The sequence below is a fragment of the Micropterus salmoides genome, unplaced genomic scaffold, assembly GCF_014851395.1.
Source record: "Micropterus salmoides isolate LMB-PRFRI ecotype aquatic unplaced genomic scaffold, ASM1485139v1 Ms_hic_scaffold_2, whole genome shotgun sequence".
NCBI lineage: Eukaryota > Metazoa > Chordata > Actinopteri > Centrarchiformes > Centrarchidae > Micropterus > Micropterus salmoides.
The window spans coordinates 15,313,303-15,331,704 of NW_024041150.1; the positions used below are offsets into that span (position 1 = coordinate 15,313,303).

The 18,402-nt window shown below is 41.3% G+C and overlaps 1 protein-coding gene across 5 annotated transcripts in view; it reads right to left on the minus strand.

Annotated features, from left to right (window-relative positions):
• The window catches only part of nrxn2b (neurexin 2b), a 704,163-nt gene that overhangs the window by 332,311 nt on the left and 353,450 nt on the right, over nt 1-18,402 (minus strand). For all 5 annotated transcript variants that reach the window (XM_038732127.1, XM_038732126.1, XM_038732128.1 and 2 more), the window contains one exon: nt 15,581-15,607. In XM_038732127.1, coding sequence (XP_038588055.1) covers nt 15,581-15,607 — 27 coding nt within the window. The remainder of the gene's footprint in view (nt 1-15,580; nt 15,608-18,402) is intronic.

Below are 18,402 nucleotides of genomic sequence, written 5' to 3' on the forward strand. Positions count from 1 at the left end.
TTTAAATATCTGATTTGTTATAGATAGAGTACTACTACTAATAAAATTAAAGTAAATAGTGTATTGTGAGGACCAGGAAAACAGAAACTATAAAAAATTACCCATATTCTACAATTGCTACTACTACTACGAATAATGTTATTGCTATAATAATAATTAATAGAAATTATACACAGGGCTCTCCTACATAGGCAAATAATTATATATATATTTTTTGTCATGCAATAGTTATTAGGCCTACCTTACATATAATCTGCCACAATGGCAACAGTGACACAGAGGAAACGCTGCTGTTTAATTAATCTAATACTACATGACTGTCTACAACAAGGATCTGAAACTTTGAGATTCCACACTAACGTTTCACATTCAAAAGAAGAGGTAATGTTAGAGAACTTTGTTATGCAGGAAGCCATGTTATATACTTGTACAGCTCTGTGCTGCACCCTTTCAGAATAAATCTACAAGCGTTCCGTTAGCCTCCACCACTCAACCTACTGTAACATGAAACATCTTGCTGTGACCCAGGAGAGTGCAGTGAAAAACGGCAGGGTTAGCAAGTCTGGTATGAATGTTTTCAGGAGAGGAGAAGTGATGAGGGCTGTGTTTATTATTATTTAAGTGACAAATTAACAACTCAAGTGAACACTTAGTGTGGGAGCTACCAGGAGCTAGGGAGCTTCTCACCTTAGCTCCAGTGGCTCTGAGCTCCAGTAGACTGCGGCCAGCTGGTGTTTTGTTCTGTGGTGCTGCAGTGTTTTTAACAGAGGAGCTGCAGCGCGCCCTCTGGTGGGCAAACTATGCAACACTCATGACTTGAGGGAAGGATCTGACTCTGTTTCTCTTTTTTAATAGTCATCGGCTGTTATAAACGACATTTCAAATATATCTGCAAGTAGCTAATATCTGAAAAACGATAAATCGGTCGGGCTATAGTTACAATGACAGATGTTCATGTCGAACATTGCCAAAGCTTCAAATATTCCTGTGAGACAAAACCCTCCTGTTCGGGCTCAGTGTGACGTCATTCTGAGCTGGATTTCCATATATGGTCATTTGCTCCAGGCAGATAAGGCTGGCCACGCCCACAAAGGAACGTGCAGCCCTATCCTGTAGTAACCTGGTAAACACAGAACACAATGGCCAATCAGAAGACAGTGGGCTTTGGGGGGCGGGGCCTTAAAGAGACAGGAACATCTACAGCTCGTTTCGGTCAGAGGCTGAAATGAAGGGCCAGGAAAAGATAGAAAATTATTTTGTTTTTGAATCATACAAAGCTACCATAGATGAGTCACAGAACTACAATATAGTGCTGGAAATGCAGTACAATAGGTTTCATTTAAAGCTTACATTACAGTTTAATTGGATTTTGAACCTTCCATGCCTCGAGCTAACCTCAACTACACAAAAAACAAAAAACAAATTACACTGCATGAATGCAAATGCAGTTATTTAGATTGCAACCACACTTTCGGAAACCACACAAAAATTATCAAACACAACCTCAACCCTGCAGCACCCCACCTACAGTTCATATACTTCCATCCCATAATGAGTAATAAATAGGTGAGTAAACTATGACCTCCAGTTGGCAATCACAAGGAGGAACACATCCACAAATATTTATTATACATATCTAACCATAATATTCCATTAATCTATTGCACTGTAGGTCAACTCCTCTGCAATTAGTAAGGTAGACAGCTTTACGTATGTTTATTCACCCACCTAGTCTCTACTGCCACTCATACTCCATCACACTCTTGTTTATGCTCTGGACCGTTTTGAGGGCAGTAGTTCAGGAGATTTTTGGACGCTATGCCTCACCAAACCACAGGTCCAATGCCCTTTTCCTCATGCCTGCCTCCGATGGGTTCTCCCTTGTGCCAACTCGGCCTGGAGCAGATGGGTTGGTTCAGCATGGCATCACACCAGCCGACACAGTGGCATGTCAAACAGGCGGTCAAGGGCCTAGGCATGCCAGGCACAGCCATACTGTACCACCATATGGGAATAATGTGTGCTGAGATCACATTGGGCCGGCAGATAGTGTGGGATGCGTGGCCTGATTTGACTGGAAATTAGAATAAATAGATGCAAATGCCAGAGTATATATGTGCACATCTGAAAGCAAACACACACACACACACACACACACGTGCGCCAATGACTATTTACTTTATTTTAGACTGTAGTTAAGGCCACAAACTCACATGTTGTAAGCACCATTGCACACACTCAACTGATGCCAGTCTTCGCTGCAGACACACACCATGCACTCACACAGACACACTCACAATTGCACACCTATCAGACAGCCATAAAAGGACACACATGCACACTCCTGTACAACACTCACTAGCCCTGGCACTCGCTCTCTTTCACACACCGATGCTGACACACACACACACACACGCCCCCCACTCTGTCCTCTGCAGACGGTGATGATGGCCTGTGTTTGGGAGGTTAATGGCTGTTTGCTCCTCACAACCTTCACACTTGATTACTCCGACTCCGACTGGTGTCTGGACGGCGGGGCCACAACTCCAGGACACCAAAGTCCTTTCTACCCACCCTTCTAATACGCACGTTCATTAGAAATGTTTATGTGAGATTGAGGACGCCGTGTGCAAAATGATATGCATCATATCCCTTATGAAAAGCACAAACAGGACTTAGAGTTGTCTGTCAAAGTGAGCGAAATCCTGTGTTAACGTGTTATTTGTTAAATTTACCAAAACAAACCAGGGAAGCAGGGGAATTGATTTATCACAGGCTTTCACAAAGAAATACAAAACATGTACATTTGGCGGGTGAGGAGACAGACCTTGTTCCCAAAGCTACTTATAGTATACAGGTCACATGTTTATTCATTAGATTTTAAGTAATATAGGGCTTTCCACTGCATGTAATCATTGTCAGATTTCCATTTGAAACAGAGTTGCCATTTGTAGCCCAGGTGCTACAACTTCAAACACCGCTTACAGTATCTGTACACCGTGGTGGCTAACCTGGTGGCATTACTTAACACAATGCAAACAAACCTTTCTGGCTTGATTTGGAGAACCTCTAGATTAGACGCACAGACGGAGGTGTTACAATATACTGCAACTAAAGTTTACTGTAATATTTCACTGATATATTTGACTAGCTCCAAACAGTATGTAACTGTATAATTCAAAGAAAATCTAAATATAAGGGAAAATAAAGGTTAGAAATATTCACAAGATACAGTATGTATTAAGTGAGTAACTGAATGACAATGAAACACTATTTAAATATTTTAAATATCATACTGATGCTATTAATTAAAAGATATTTTTTTTTACATAAATTGGCTCCGGACTACATTCATCATAGTTCACAAGCTTGAATTCCGCCTAGAAACTTTTATGTGCTGATGTTAGCACAACAAGCTTATTGGCGTGCAAGTCACACTTTGGCAAGTGCAAATGAAATGCAGAAGCTGGAAGACCTGCCTGCATAAGACAACGATTCTCGGCACAGTTTTACTGCTTAATGCAGTGCATGTGTGGGGCTTTGAATGTTTAAATATAGCCAAGGTAAAACTAACTGAAACACTTAATGACCAACTTTGATTAGATTTTATTTATCAACTCATTGGAATGGTCTCTCTAATAGTCTCAAAATAACTACAGTGTTCCTACCAAGACTGTTCCCACAACAAAGCTTACACAAGACTATAAGAGAGTACTGTATAGTACATGTTCCTTGACATTTTCATATTGTATTTCTGACATTTTTTAACACAGCTTGTTCTGTCAGCTGATAATGTGTTCACACAGCAGAACACACATGCCTCTGTGAAATATTGCACTGTACACTTACATGATTCGGTCTGTTGAGAATAATACAGGCTTTTCCAGCATTCATGGCATAAAAATGTTCAGTTTGTTTAAGAAGAATTGACAGATTTGTTTCTAGGATTGAAAGGGTATACTTGACTAGTGGAAACGAAGGACAGGCCTTTGGAAAATGAAATGTATTTTCTCAGTGTTTAGCCCTTTATGTGAAATATGAATCACACTCGAAGGCCTGTAGGTGATTCTGACTTATTTGCTTTCTTGTGATTAGTTCTTGGTTCATAATCTATGGGTTTTATAGATTATTTAAAAATAAGATAAGTCACGGCGTGCATAGACAGACAGACAGACTTTACATGGAATCAGTAATCTTACTAAACAATTTTGTTTTCCTTTTTTTATCTGATATCTGGCACTGACTTATTAAATCTATTGCCTTCTTCAAAGGAGTACAAAATAAAGAATAAGGGCACATTTAAAACGATAACTTATGGAATTTCATCTGGGAAAATGCAGGTCACATTTGGTAGTTTTCAGCATATGGAGATGTAATGCAGTACAACGGAGTTATTGTTCACTGGTTTTAAAATGCTTTAAATTTTATTAGACCTTTTTTTGTAATGGAAAGAAGCCCTAATAGATTTGCTTAACTCCAAAGCAAAAAACAAAAAAAACTGCTCTCCTTAATCCAGAAACCTGAGTTGTTTCTTATATATGTGGCTACAATTGAATTTATAGAGTTAGGAATATGCAAATAATGCCTTATTCAGAGACCCAGGGGCCACTGTGTTAACTGCTTTCATTGACTTTCAGATTCGGAAGTGTCTCGTTTAAAAATGAGCTGAACAATGGCTGAATTGGAATACGTGTTTTGGGCAGGCCATATCCGCCAATACTATACATTTTATACAGTATGTGTGTCTCATTTTATTTTAGCTTCAGTCACTCTGCACGCAGCATTGCAGCATCATTGACCAAATGGTTATTATTTACACGTATGTGGGAATAGGAGTAGAAATTACTTTTCTACTGCTGGAATGTGGTTTATGAGAGGGTTCTTCGATGGAGTGACCCATATGGACTTGTTATTTTTAGGTAGAAGCAAAGGCAGATAGCAGCAATACTTACATATGGCTGCAAGAGTTAATACGGTTTCTATGGCAAGAGACAGGATTTACTTTGTACTTCAGAGTTATCAGGATAAGACCTCCTTTGACAATAATGCCATTTGGCTCCTATCTTAAGATATCATATTTTCCATCTCAAAGGAGCGCAGGCCTATCGCTGCAGATCTAATGAAAAGCTGTGTGTGTGTGTGTGTGTGTGTGTGTGTGTGTGTGTGTGTGTGTGTGTGTGTGTGTGTTTGGATGCATGTGTGCCATTTAAATGGCAGACGTCTGCTAACAGCAAAGATGCTGTGATGGAAATGAAAGATATGAGCAAATTACGCTGATAAAAACGCGAGGAGACAAGACCTTCCTCCACGTATTGCTCTTTTCCCTCTTCTCTGTCCTCATTCCATTGTTGCTCCTGACTGGCTTCCTGTTCTTCCATTCCCCCACGTACCTATTTCCCCATTCTAACCTATATTTCTCCACCTTTAATCTATCACGTTCTATTGCTCTCTTTGTTCTACTGTATGTGTTGTACCTCTGACAACAGAGGTGTTTCTTGGAGGAGGGGTTGGAGGGATGTATTTGTATGGGTGCATGAGAGGGATCAGGGACTGGTGAAATAGGGGTCTCTGGCACTCAGTTGAGGACACTGTCGCATGCTGACCTAACAGGCCCCACCCGTGGCCACATCAAAAACATCTCCCACATGGTGCCCCATCACAAACAGGAACAAAAAGGATGGGAGGTGGCTGCGGTTTTGTAAGAGTACGGAACTCTGCATGGGGGTGTGTGGTTATGATGGCGAGGGAGGGGTTGATGAGAGAAGAGAAATAAGAAGAAGGGAGAGGAGCAGCAAACAGATTATGACCCCCAGCCACGATTATCTACGCCTGCCGCTCTGACCCCCCGTGCCAATTACAGAGATAAGGCAGTGCCTGTGTGTGTGTGTGCGCACAAGTGTGTCTGCTTTCCTTTCTCTGTAGCAAAATGAGTGCGTGATGCTTGCTTGCACACAGACATTTGTATTCACTGCTTGCTATCAGGGCCACACACTTTCTCTTTCCCGCTGTTCCCTTCCCTGTGCAGGAGGGGGGCGCTGGTGCTTTAGCATCCATGACAAGATAACCTCAGTTGATAGCTTCTAGAATTGCAGATGGCCACCGCAGGAAGACCTATTTGAGTCGGGAAGATGTTGAGAGGACGGCAGATTGATTTTCGAGATGCGGGAAATGAATCACACGTTTTACACAACCTCACCACAATTTTAGAGCTCCCTTCAGAGCTTCAAACACAGGCAACTCCCTTCTTCCCTTTCATTCTGCCATCTGCACCCTCGCTCCTTGCCCCCCCCCCCCCCCCCCCCGCCTGCTTCTTATCAGTTTCCTTCCTTGTTTTTTTCCTCACATCTCTCTCCCTCGCTCTTTAGAAAAAGGTCCCCGGGGGGACGCTGATTTATGATTTGAACCACATTTCACAGCATTTTGTGGCAGGAGGGTATGGTCCCATGGGATAGCCATCAGTCCTGCAAGGCAGTATGGGTTTCGACAGCCCCAGGCTGCTGCCGGGTCTGTCATTAGAATCTTTGTAATGAGTCCACATCTAACCTGTGGCCGGTGCCACAAAGCGCTGAAAGGAGGCAGACTGATCATGGACTGAGGCTATACCGGAGAGGCAGCCACATCCCAATTCAACACAAAGGTCCTGTCCTCTGTGCAGAGATCGGATCGATTTCCGCTACAGGGAGCTATTGATGATGGAGTAAAAGGATCTTTTGCTCTTCGGTGCTAGAGGACCACCCCTGGCACCTTTTGGGTTTGTATTTTTATTGACTATAAGAGAGGCAGAGCAAGTTTGTGCTACCTTCTATTAAAAGTACTTCATACCTGTGCTATAGTACTATAAAGTGCTACTGAAAAGCTTACACTCAGCCGCACTAAAACACCTTCCAAGATCCACGATAAGTTCTTGAATCTCGTTTGCCAATTTCTTACAGTAGACTTACTATGATTTCACAGTAGATCCTCAAGACTAATCAGAGAACTCCTTCTTTCTGAATAATGTGCAGTGATCATTAGTGTATATTGGTCCCATCAGGCAAAATATCTCGAGACATGCATATAAGATAAAGGAATGCTAAAAGAATGCCTAATATCTGCAATCACATCTCTCCATACGCTTTATAGTGCACATTATAGCATAACACTCACACACACACAAAGGAGAACAGAAGCCCTGTATTTTTGCAAACCATTTAACACCCTAAATTGTGGCGAGGAGTTAGACCAAGGGCCGTAATGGATTACTTGATCATATATAGTTCTGCTACTTGTTTGTGTTAAAGGTAATACTATTCCTCAAAACTGAACAAAGCAACCAGCAACACAATCAAACATCCACAAAACTGGGAGGAAAGTAAACCCAAATGAGAATGAATTGCCCAAGAGTGAAAAGTAACACCAGTTGGACTGGGTATGTTGAAATTGCAACTTGTTACTGGTAAAGATGGCTTCCACCAACTGGCTGTTGAGTCCCTGAAATTAAGATACTGCATTCGCAGGTCCCAGAGGGCATTTAGCAAGACTGTAGAGTCAAGTCTGCCACCCACCTGTCCAACATGCTCCACAAGCTGTTCAGTGGACCAGGAGGGCAGATGTGGACTTTTTAACCATGCTGGCTCCCAGTACTTCCCAGGGAAAAAGACAGAGAATACAACTTTCTTTTCTGCCTTTTCCAAGTAAATGAATAGAAATTGTGGCCAGAGTACAAGCAGACAGTGGAACACTGGTGTGGGTAATTCTTATTAGACAAAAGGGCAGAAAGGAAATCTCCTCACCCGGTTAGGTCTAGCGAGCAGATTGCCTCAGGTGTCTCAAGTTCACGGAGAGCGGAGACAGAAGTAAGAGAGGAGGAAGTATATTGAAGAAGAAAAACTAGAAGCACAGTCTCATCCTTGTTACACCTTATTCATTAACTCTATTTATAACCCTTGCCTCACTGGATTCCTTGCTTTTTCTTTGTCTCATTTTCTTTCCACTCTTTCATCTATCAGCAGTGGCCAGAGTCTAAAACGTAATCTGCATACGTTTTCTCATTCAGGATATGCTTTTTGCCACCTGCAACTACAAAAACTGTTACTAAGGCTGAAAATAAAAATCATCATCATCATAATAATGATAATTCCACTCTAAAAATAATTGTTTTTAAACCTTGAATTGGGGGAGGGGGGTGACAGTGCAATGGACACATGCCTTTGGTGAGAGAGACCCGGGTTCAATTCCCACTGTGACACATTCACCAATGTGTCCCTGAGCAAGACACTTAACCCCTTGCTCCAGAGGCGTGCGACCTCTGACACATATAGCAATTGCAGTTCGCTTTGGATAAAGGAGTCAGCTAAATGTAAAATGTAATGTCAGTTTAAAAATTGGAAAATAAGTTTTTCTGCAAAGTTTAACTCAGGAATTCTAGCTTTGGTGTCACACCGGCAAATGCTCAGTCCATACTTGGTTACTAATCTAGATTTTGGAATTGACAGTAGAGCATTTTCTAATTATACTTATGGGCTTGCCACTTACTGTGAGTTGTGGCATTGCCCCAACTTGAATAATACGGTTAATAGCCAGTGAGGAGACAGCAAAAGGGGTTTATGTGCTTCTTAACCAAGCCTTTTTACTTTGAACCGCTATCTTCCAAAGCAACTGGCATTGGCTATGTGACATTCTGAGAGACACTGGCCTCAGCTGACAGAAATGTCCACCATCACATTAGCACTATGCTATAGTGACAGAGCTACAGTTCACAGAACATTATAATTTAAACATTAGCAGACACGTGTACATATACAATTTATCACGCACGGATGTTCCCACACAAACACACTCACCCTTGCACATTCCATTTCAGCTGTAGTTACGATAAAATTCAGATTACATAGTCCTTTGAAGTTCATATAGGCTTCAAAGCACTTCTTTATTGGGTCATTTCTGTTTAACATTTTAAGAGGCATTTGGTTCGTTCCCATTAAAACATGCAAAGAGCAAAATATGATAAAATGTGTGGAAATTAAATGAAGTTGCATCCATGGAGGAGATATTAATGTGTATGATTTTTTCTGTCTTATAACAATGATTTGGGTGCTTTTTCTAGGCAACTTTCAGGAAGGTTGATTATATGTATCTGCATACTGTATGTATTCCCACTGGTGCTTAGCAGTACACTAGTATTACACAGACAACTCTTAATGGTATTTAAACTTGTTAACTACTGGAAAATGTGTAATTAATTTCTGTTGTCCATCGCTGAACTAGATGATTACTTTAAACATAAATCTATTTATATCAAATGCTGTACTCATCTCTGAGGGTGCACAGATCTAAGGCATTATGTTAATAATAATAATACTCCTCTTATTGGCTCATTGCATCACATTTGGCCTGGAGTTTTGAAGGATAAAAAGAACATTAAATAAAAAGGGCTGTCCTCCATTGGAGCATTAAATTGCCTTAAAAAATCAAATCCCAATCCAAGCATCTCCAAAATAAATTTAATTCATGCTCAAACTTCACAAGCTGTAAGATGTTGTGTGAGCCCAGGGCAACTTCTAGTGCCTACTGCATATCCATCTTTGACATCTATTTGGCTGAGATAGGGTGTGATGACTCATGATTTAAGTGAGCGATTGGAAACTCATTCAAATTCAATATTTATGATTCACTGAGAAAGCCATCTGCTTGGAGACAGGTGAGAAAGAGCTGGGGCGGCAGAACTCAGTTCAATACAAATTAGACTGAACAAACCATCTATTCAAATATAAAATGGCCATGACACATGCTGCCTCTGAACACATGTACTATCTCTGCAGTGAAAAGGGTTACAGGACTACATGAACTGCACTACATATTTTAGTAGTCATGACTGTGCAAAACACATGGGAAGGAGTGTGACACCTGACAGCCTGGGTGGACGCAGTTAAGACTGAGGAAGGTGACACCTTCACTGACAGAGATATGCTGCGTTTGAAAGTGTGTGGGCTAAATCTCAGATTCATTTCATCTGCCCACAATATGTGTCAAGTGATGCATGCATCTGTGAATGCATGTGTGAGTACATGTGCATCTGTGTTTGTGGGCGTTCACATTACCGCGGCAGCGTTGAAAAGAAATGTACTCATCTCCCGGCACTATTAGTCATCAGTATGCTATCCTTATTGGTCTATGGTATTGTTAAATAAAAAGCTGAAAATGTGGGCCCAAATTCACTTATCTGGAAAATTGCTCAATTATAGGATAAGGAGTAGGTCACTGTAAAAAGTTCTACTAAATGAAAATCAATAGGATTTAGTGCATGCTTCTCTTCCCATGTCCCTATGTTGGTTTGCCTCATTTTTACTCATATGAGCAATGTTAGCCACGGTCTCTCTCACACATCCAATCGCAAACCTCCGAGTCTAAAAAGTGAAGCCATGGTGGCTTAATCCGGCATTCTTCCTAATTACCAGCAGGGGGCGACTCAAATGCCTGATGTCTATGAGAAAATAACTCTAATTCTCACTTGATTTATTAGATTAGTTAACCTTCCCTAATGAATTTATGGTCTCAATCGCTATTTCCAAGTCTTCTTCAATACAACATGATGTTCATTTAGTAAACGATCCCCAGCTCCACCCTCTTGTCCAAATATGATCAATTGTGGTTCTAAAAAACCAAGATGGCGTCTGCTAATATGCCAAACTTGAGGCTTCAAAACCGTGGTCACACCACTAGTTAGTATGTTCAAAACATCCTTCTGCCATAGTTTCCCATCCTATCTGTAATCTACTCTGCCATGAAAATCCTTTCCAGGGAAAGACATCTCTACCACCCACAAGTCATGCACTCTCTCCCAGAGGTGGTGCAAAGTGTTTGTTGGGAACAAACACAAAACAATGTAGTAGTAGCAGCAGTCAGCATGAGGGCTCAAAAGGCCCTCAAAAAACTTTCACTTTATCATTCTTAAAACAGTAACTCTAAGAGTAGTTTTACCTCTGACCACACCCATTCCTGTGACAGAGACACCCCCACTCTTGATCCAACCCATTCATTCACCTTCTTTTTAAATGCCAAAGATGCTTAAATCCATGAAGACCCTTTTCAGACACAACACAATTTGATCTGCACTTTGCTACTGGGTTCAGCGCACAGCCGCTTTGTTCCACGCAGGGAAAAGCCGTAAATAATGGGTTTCAGAGTGGTGGTGCCATTGTCGTGTTGTGTCTGAATGGGTCTTGATGGTGCGGTGTCAAGTCATGTCTGAGCAAAAAGTTGGCTGCTTGGGCATTGGTCTTCTTTGTTTTCTTCTTTATAGTCTGTGTTGTACATGAATCTGTGTTGCCTGGAGTTTTATGCTACAGCCGCTATACATAACTGACTGACTCCCAGGTAACTGATTTTGGTTTCCTTTTAATTTCTTTATTCCTTTTTGCAAGTTAACTGAGCTGAACTCCTTTTTTAGGAGGAACCGTCCTCTGTTGTTTTTTCCCCTGCAGTATTAGTACACCTAATTGAATTGAGCAATGTCTGTTCTGGTGTTTTATTGGCTGTTGGGGCCAATTCTATACATTTTGCTTTTGAGTATGTGTTTTTGAGAGTGTGGTGTTTTATCATGATCTATGCTTCAGTCCTGTATGTGGTTGACTAACTTAAAAATATTGACTCACTAACCTGATGAAAATATCGTTTGGCGCTGACCTAACTGGCACCCTAAACTTATGTCATCACTGATAGGGAGGGCTTATCTTAACTGAGAAAGTAACTGTTTGCTGGTTTATAATTAAGATATTTTAGAGATTATGAATGCTATAGAGGTCTGAGACCACATTAAAAAAACTGTAAGAAAAGCACACAAAAAAAACCCCACACGCCTTTCACATGTGCTACTTTAAAGTCTTGCTGGATAGGTCAAGTACCATCATTTCACTGCATGCCTATCCAATAATGTTCTGTGCAGGCATGTAGCATGTAGAGCATCAGGGGAGGAAGTTGCATCCCACTACAGACTTTCAGTCAATCTTCATCTCTTTTATCATCTTAACCAGGTGTTTAGTTGCCTTACGCTAACCATTGTTTATTTGCTGTTGGTTAACATATTAGAGATGCACTACTAACTAATTGGCTTTACGTTGTCAGGTTGCATGCGTTACTGCCAGGTAACATATTTGGCCATTTTCGCAGAACATGCCTCCCCTCATCTAGAGTGATTCCTAGACCTGACATACCTAACTGTAATCAGTTGCCTTTCATCGCTTCTATGCACACAGACACAGTGTGTGTGTGTGTGTCTCACAGTGTTTTGGAGTGAGTACTTGCAGGTGGATAGGCCAAAGGGTATGACATTAACAGACGGAGTGCTCATGCCCCACATGCTGGCCATATGTCATGCCAAATCTCATCTCATCTAGGGCTAAAAGAAGGTGCTACTGGCTGTTGAAAGGCCACCTTCCAAACAGATATCATCAGCCTGACACCCTGACCTGACTGGAGCTGAGGGTTACAGCTCTGCTCCGCATAATATCCAGTCACATTAAGGTGGGAGAGTAGGGTCACAATGTACTGCAATAATAACACAAGGCTGATCCTTGACTCACAAAGCCTCACAAAGCACTCCAACGTCCCGAAATAAAAAGCTCAAAAGTCAATCGTAGGTCAATAGATGAAATACTGTAGTTTTAACAGTAATGGCACAAAAATGATTTCTGAGTGTTGCAATCGGTATGCTAATGATTCGGTAGAACTTCCTGGGTCTCCATTAGTGTCCCAAAATGCAACCGCATTAAATGTACCCCCTCTCCTTCTGATTTTTATTAAATCTTACTGTTTCCCCATTGTTCTTTCACAAGTTATGATGCAGTGACGTGATGTTTAAGTTACATTAAGTCACTGTTTGTAACCCTAATCCTAAAGCAGAAACACATGAGAATAAATGTGGTTTGATTTTCTGTGGTATTACTGTATCTCTTTGGATCTCCTGATATCAAGATGGAAAAAATTCTGCTATTGATTTATTGCATTTAGTTATGCTCTTTTACACACGCAAAACTACCCATGTTGTATCAGTACAGATGTACAGTCACCTTGCCTTCATATAAGCCATTTTAAGACATTACATGATTCATCCCCTAGCGTATAGATCAGGGATATACACTATTCAATATCTTATTCCACCACTTGCCGGCCACTAAGTTGAAATAAATGTGAGTTAGAAAACCTATCTGCATGGAACAGCCAGCAGAGAGACTTTGGCACAGAATGTCTTACTCAAATTCGTGGCCTTAGTTCCTGTGGGGCTCTGGGGCTGTGGAGGAGGAATCGACCGGCAGATGTCATGGCATTGAATAAATTGCAACCTAGTTTGCTCCTTCTCTCTCTCTCTCTCTCTCTCTCTCTCTCTCTCACTCTCACTCGCTCTCTTTCTGGTGTCTCTCTCTCCCACACCTATTCCTGTATATGTTCACACAATTATATTGTCTTTTTATATGGTGTGGGACTGAGTGACCATGAAGCAGGGCACTGCTGTACAAGGGTGCACACATAATGTACAGGTTAGATCAAATATTCCTTGCAAAACTGCTGGAAACCAGCAGCTGAATAAAATAAAATAAATCAATGACTAACTTTCTATATCTATATCTATAGTGGTATAAAGAGAGATTGGCAGCATGTAGATTCTGTAAAACACTGCAAAACCTCCTGATATTCTCTTACTGCAACATTTCTCACATTAAATATACAAAGTAGAATCCAAGTCAGCTCTAATCAACCCAATGAATAAATGATTTAGAGCTCTATACTGCCATCAAAAGAAAAAGAAAATACATTCAATGTCCATCTCCTCCCACAATATCCCCAGTGCTTGAATGACATCTAGTGGTCAACCCGGGGTTCTGACATCACCTAAGCACTATCTGAATGTGTGTCATGCCTTTGGCTCCACACATAATAAGTGGCGTAATTTGTCATACACAGAGACCACTTCCATGCCCGGCGGAGGGTGTTGAAGTTTTTGGATTGCACTTCATAAAGATTGACTTAAAACAGCGTTCAAGTGCATTTTAAACCGCAAAGACGTGACACACATACAGAAGGAGCACAGAACATGGACGAGTGCGGTTCACATGCAAATAGATTTGCATGACTTTGCAGAAGCACAAGTTTGCCAGAGGTGAACAGGCGGAGCAGCCAAGTGCCATGTAGAGAGCACCATGAGTTTATTGTTTAATTTGTTTATTTATGTTGAATATTCTTGTATAGTTTGAGTAAATATGCTTTGGCGACATTGTATTGTATGCAATCATGCCAATAAAGCCACATGAATTGAAACTGGCAAAAAGCGATGACGCCTCTCTTACTGTATGTGGCTTTGGAACAACAGTGGCAACCGTAGGCTACGGCAACTAGGATTATGGCAGAAAACTTTAGCATTACAGTCCAGAAAAGGAAAGCAATCAATGGCGAGGACAAACACAGATAACTGTTGGTGTAGCTTTTCCTCATTGGAGAGCACTGAAAAGAAGAGTAAGGACCCGGTGCAGATATGTCGTGTTACTGCTCTTGGATAGGTTGGTATTTGTAAAATATTTGGAGTTACTTAAATAAAGGATTATTGTGTTGGAAGTGTAGAAATGTCCTTGTATTTTTGTAACTATTTCTGAACACAAGAACCAGTATGCAGACGTCATAAGCACACGTTGAATAGGTTTGTGTAATTCTTGGTGCTACCTCCTAAGTTGCTGTTAGAGGTTCAAAGTCAAGTCACAATCTTTTTACCATCACAAAGACTTCATAAGAATCAAAGAACATACACACAAAGACGCACACATTGAGGCAAACATCAGGTTTTCTCCACTTTTGTCACTGTGGCCGGAACGCACTTACCTGTGGGCTAGTTGTTCAATTGTCAGTGGCCATGATAGAAATAACAGTTTGCTGTCATTCTTTCAGCACGGGGCAGAAAAACATTTGCTTGCTCCGAAAGCAAGCACGCACCAGGTGGTGCCGTCTCTCAGTGGATAAACAATTAGCTTTCTGGGGGCCGAAACTACAGTTTGTCCCACATAGAAAACAAGCAACACCTGTGTGTGCAGCCGAGTGGAGCCAAGACTCAGCGCTGCATAATAGAAAATAAAAACATCCAACAAGGGAGTGTCAAGTTGCCCTTTTCTGAATGCGTTTTTGGAGAAGGTTGACAGGAAAATGAATACAATGGATAATAAGCAGGGGAGAGGCAATATAACAGAGTGTGTTAAGCAAGCGAGGAGGACTGCGGTTGAAATATCCTGATAATTATGTAAAAAACATTAATTAAATCTGTGTGACAGAACTTATTGGAAAAAAAAAAACTTTGATCATGTATTGGGAAAAGGGGTGGGGAGACACACACAAATGAGGCGGTTAGAAAGACACACTTGCAAGATGGCAATGAGGGAAATAATGCAGAAATAATGTGTAATGGAAAAAGAAATTCAACAGATGCTTATTCAACGGTGGGTAATGAGAGAGGTGTCACTTGCTATGAGGTCAGGAGAGAAAGCAGAAAAGGGCAATTGCACAGAATCAAGATGAGATAGACAGATACATTTTAGTCAGAAAAATGGATAGAACCACTTACTGAGGCTACAGTCTATCCTGATACAATCTGGTGGGAGAGAGAGCGAAATGGTGAGATCAAATAAAAAAGAAAAAGGAGAAAGAAAGGGACAGAAAGAAAGAGAGAGGAGGATAAAAGAGAGAGAGAAAAAAACATTTTACATCCTTCAAGGTACATTCTGCAGACAACCAAGCATTGCTCTGGGGCCACCATCCGGGGACAGGCTCTGAGTCAGATCACCCTTTTCCTCCATCGATCCCAGCATCTATCCCTCCTTCCACCCAATACCACCAAAGCACGGCAGAAGGCAAGACTTACTCCATCTTGCCTGTCAGGATTATGTTGCAATGTCAACATAATGGTGACACTTCTACTTTCAGCATATTTATGGAAATCACCCTAACAAAGTTGTTGGCACATGAATACATAATTCTTCTTCATAACATGTCCACACGCAAACTAAACTATATCAAACAGTCTTTTGCTGCTAATTAAAAAATGTTCATGTGATTGCAAAGGCAACATCAAGATGCAAATTGTGTACTTGGAATTATAAGGTTCTATCTGGGTGGAGTGCAGTTCTGATATACTGAGGATCAATGATTAAACTTACCATCTGGGAAAACATTTGTGCTTTCTTCATCTTTTTTCATATTTTATGTAAACACTGTACAAAGCATGCAATACTTAAAACGCCATATGATTAATTTCCTAAAACAGTTCAGATAGAGCCCAAATAATTTCAACTGCACAAAATGTTTTGGCCAGAATTAAATATTCTAGAAATAACTCTTGGCGGTTGCCTTCTTGACTAGGATTTCAAATGAACACAGTGAAGCCATTATGATGGCACTGTGTGCACATACTGTTTTTCCCTACCTTTGCTGTAGTGCCACTGAACCAAGTACAATTCCTTGCACCTTTAACTTTAGGCCCCTTTCCTGGCAATTTGAGATACACTTGCCTTCTGCAGCACTTCGGGCATGAGAAACCCAACAGTGTAAATGACAAGAAAGGGTGATCTGCACATCCCAGCCACCTCACGCCTGGTGCACACAAACTGCAAGAAATAAGACCCTACTGTGTACTATTTGCTACAAGCGGTGCGACAAAAACACAGTGAAATGCGTTATCATTTTACCACTTGTGTTGTCAGAATGGTGGAGTTTGGTTCAAAAGCGTGTCAGTAAACATGGCGTCCCAGAGCAAGAAACTGAATCCTGCTCTGTAGTTTACCCCGACCTCTGACTCCTTCCTCTGGATGGAAATTACTACTCCACACATAATCTCATATCTTAAAATCAATTAAATGCTTCCTGCCCCATCTAGTGGCTGTAAACTGTGTGTGCATGCGGCAGTGTGGTTGGGTTGTGGTCTCGAGCTGTCAACCGCTACAGAATAGTGGACACAAACAGCCAGGGACCAGCATCACTCTGTAGAGAGGTGGGGGTGAATACAAATAAAGTTCCACTACAATGTATTGGTGGGCCACATGTGTTGGTCCATCATTACACTGTTATCTGGTAAGCAGCGATGTCTGAAATTAATACATTATCAGGCAGAAGACATGTCTGTGTAGTCTTGTCACTACAAGATGTGAATGTTTTGGGGGTTTTTTATTGCTAAGAAATAAATATAATGTCTGACTGGTAGAACACATGGCACACTGAGCAGGTTATCATCATTATCTATCACTACAAAATATCATTAGGGCTTATAGCTTTTCCTAGTGATTTAATTAGCAGGATTTTAATTGCTGTATCTTGACAAGGATTAAAGCCTTAGATATTGAGGATTCCCTGCTACTTTTGGGATGCGACTGACTTCAGTTGTTAATATCTTTGCAAATGAGCTATGAAAATCCTAAGCAGAGCTATAGTGTCAGTCAACTGTGTGACCTTTTGATGTGTCATTTAACCCCATAGTAGACAGAGAGATTAGACTGGTTTGCAATTTCATTTAAGAACTTTTCTGTTAGTGGATTAGTGCACGCGTGTGGTTGGAGGACTGCTAGCAGGTCAAGCTGTTGCCCTGTGGACAGTAAGGACAACTACAGTTGTGAGCCGGTCTCTCTGACTGTTTGATCCGAGGGCCGCAGACATACAGGCCATTGAAGGTATGAAAAGTTCCATCTTCTGAGTCTTGGCCAGGTGGGGTGTTCCATGAGTGACAGAAAAAGAGAGATGGAGAAAGAGGAGGAGAAGAAGAGAGAGCAATAGAAAAAAGAGCACTGCCACCTTCATTTATCCCACCGACCCCTTCCTGTCTCTGTGGTGGCTTAAACCCCCATATTCCAGGGTCTACCTCTGTCATGCTCCTCCTGGTTCACTTCGGAAAGTCAGTTCATTCAAAGGATCAGGATAGACATAAAATACCCAGAGCTGGAAGGTAACATCTATCACCCCCAGAGCACTAATATTCATTGCAATGAAATTTTAATAAGTCAAAAGGTTTTCATTCCTGCAGCCAGTTATTAGGGAATGCATTTGCCTCTTCTATGAAACCTTCCATTTTACAAACCCTACTCAACAATTTCACTGACCTTCTCCCCACTAAGTTTGCATTTAAAGACCTCTTTACACCCCCATCTTCTTTGAACTGATCTTTTATAAAATATGATGAGGATCCTTTTCTCCTCTTAGCACTGCCACTAGGCAGAAGTGGAGCTGACCTGCCCCTCAGCTAACTACAAGAAAAGGGGAATAGAACAGAACCACGAGGAGGAGCGACACAGGAATAAGGCCACCTTGAAGCTTCTAGAGACAGGTTAGTGGGGTAAGGCTCAGGACAGGCCCAGGGATACTGTTACAGATGGAGCTTTTTTAACAGGAGGAGGTGTTATG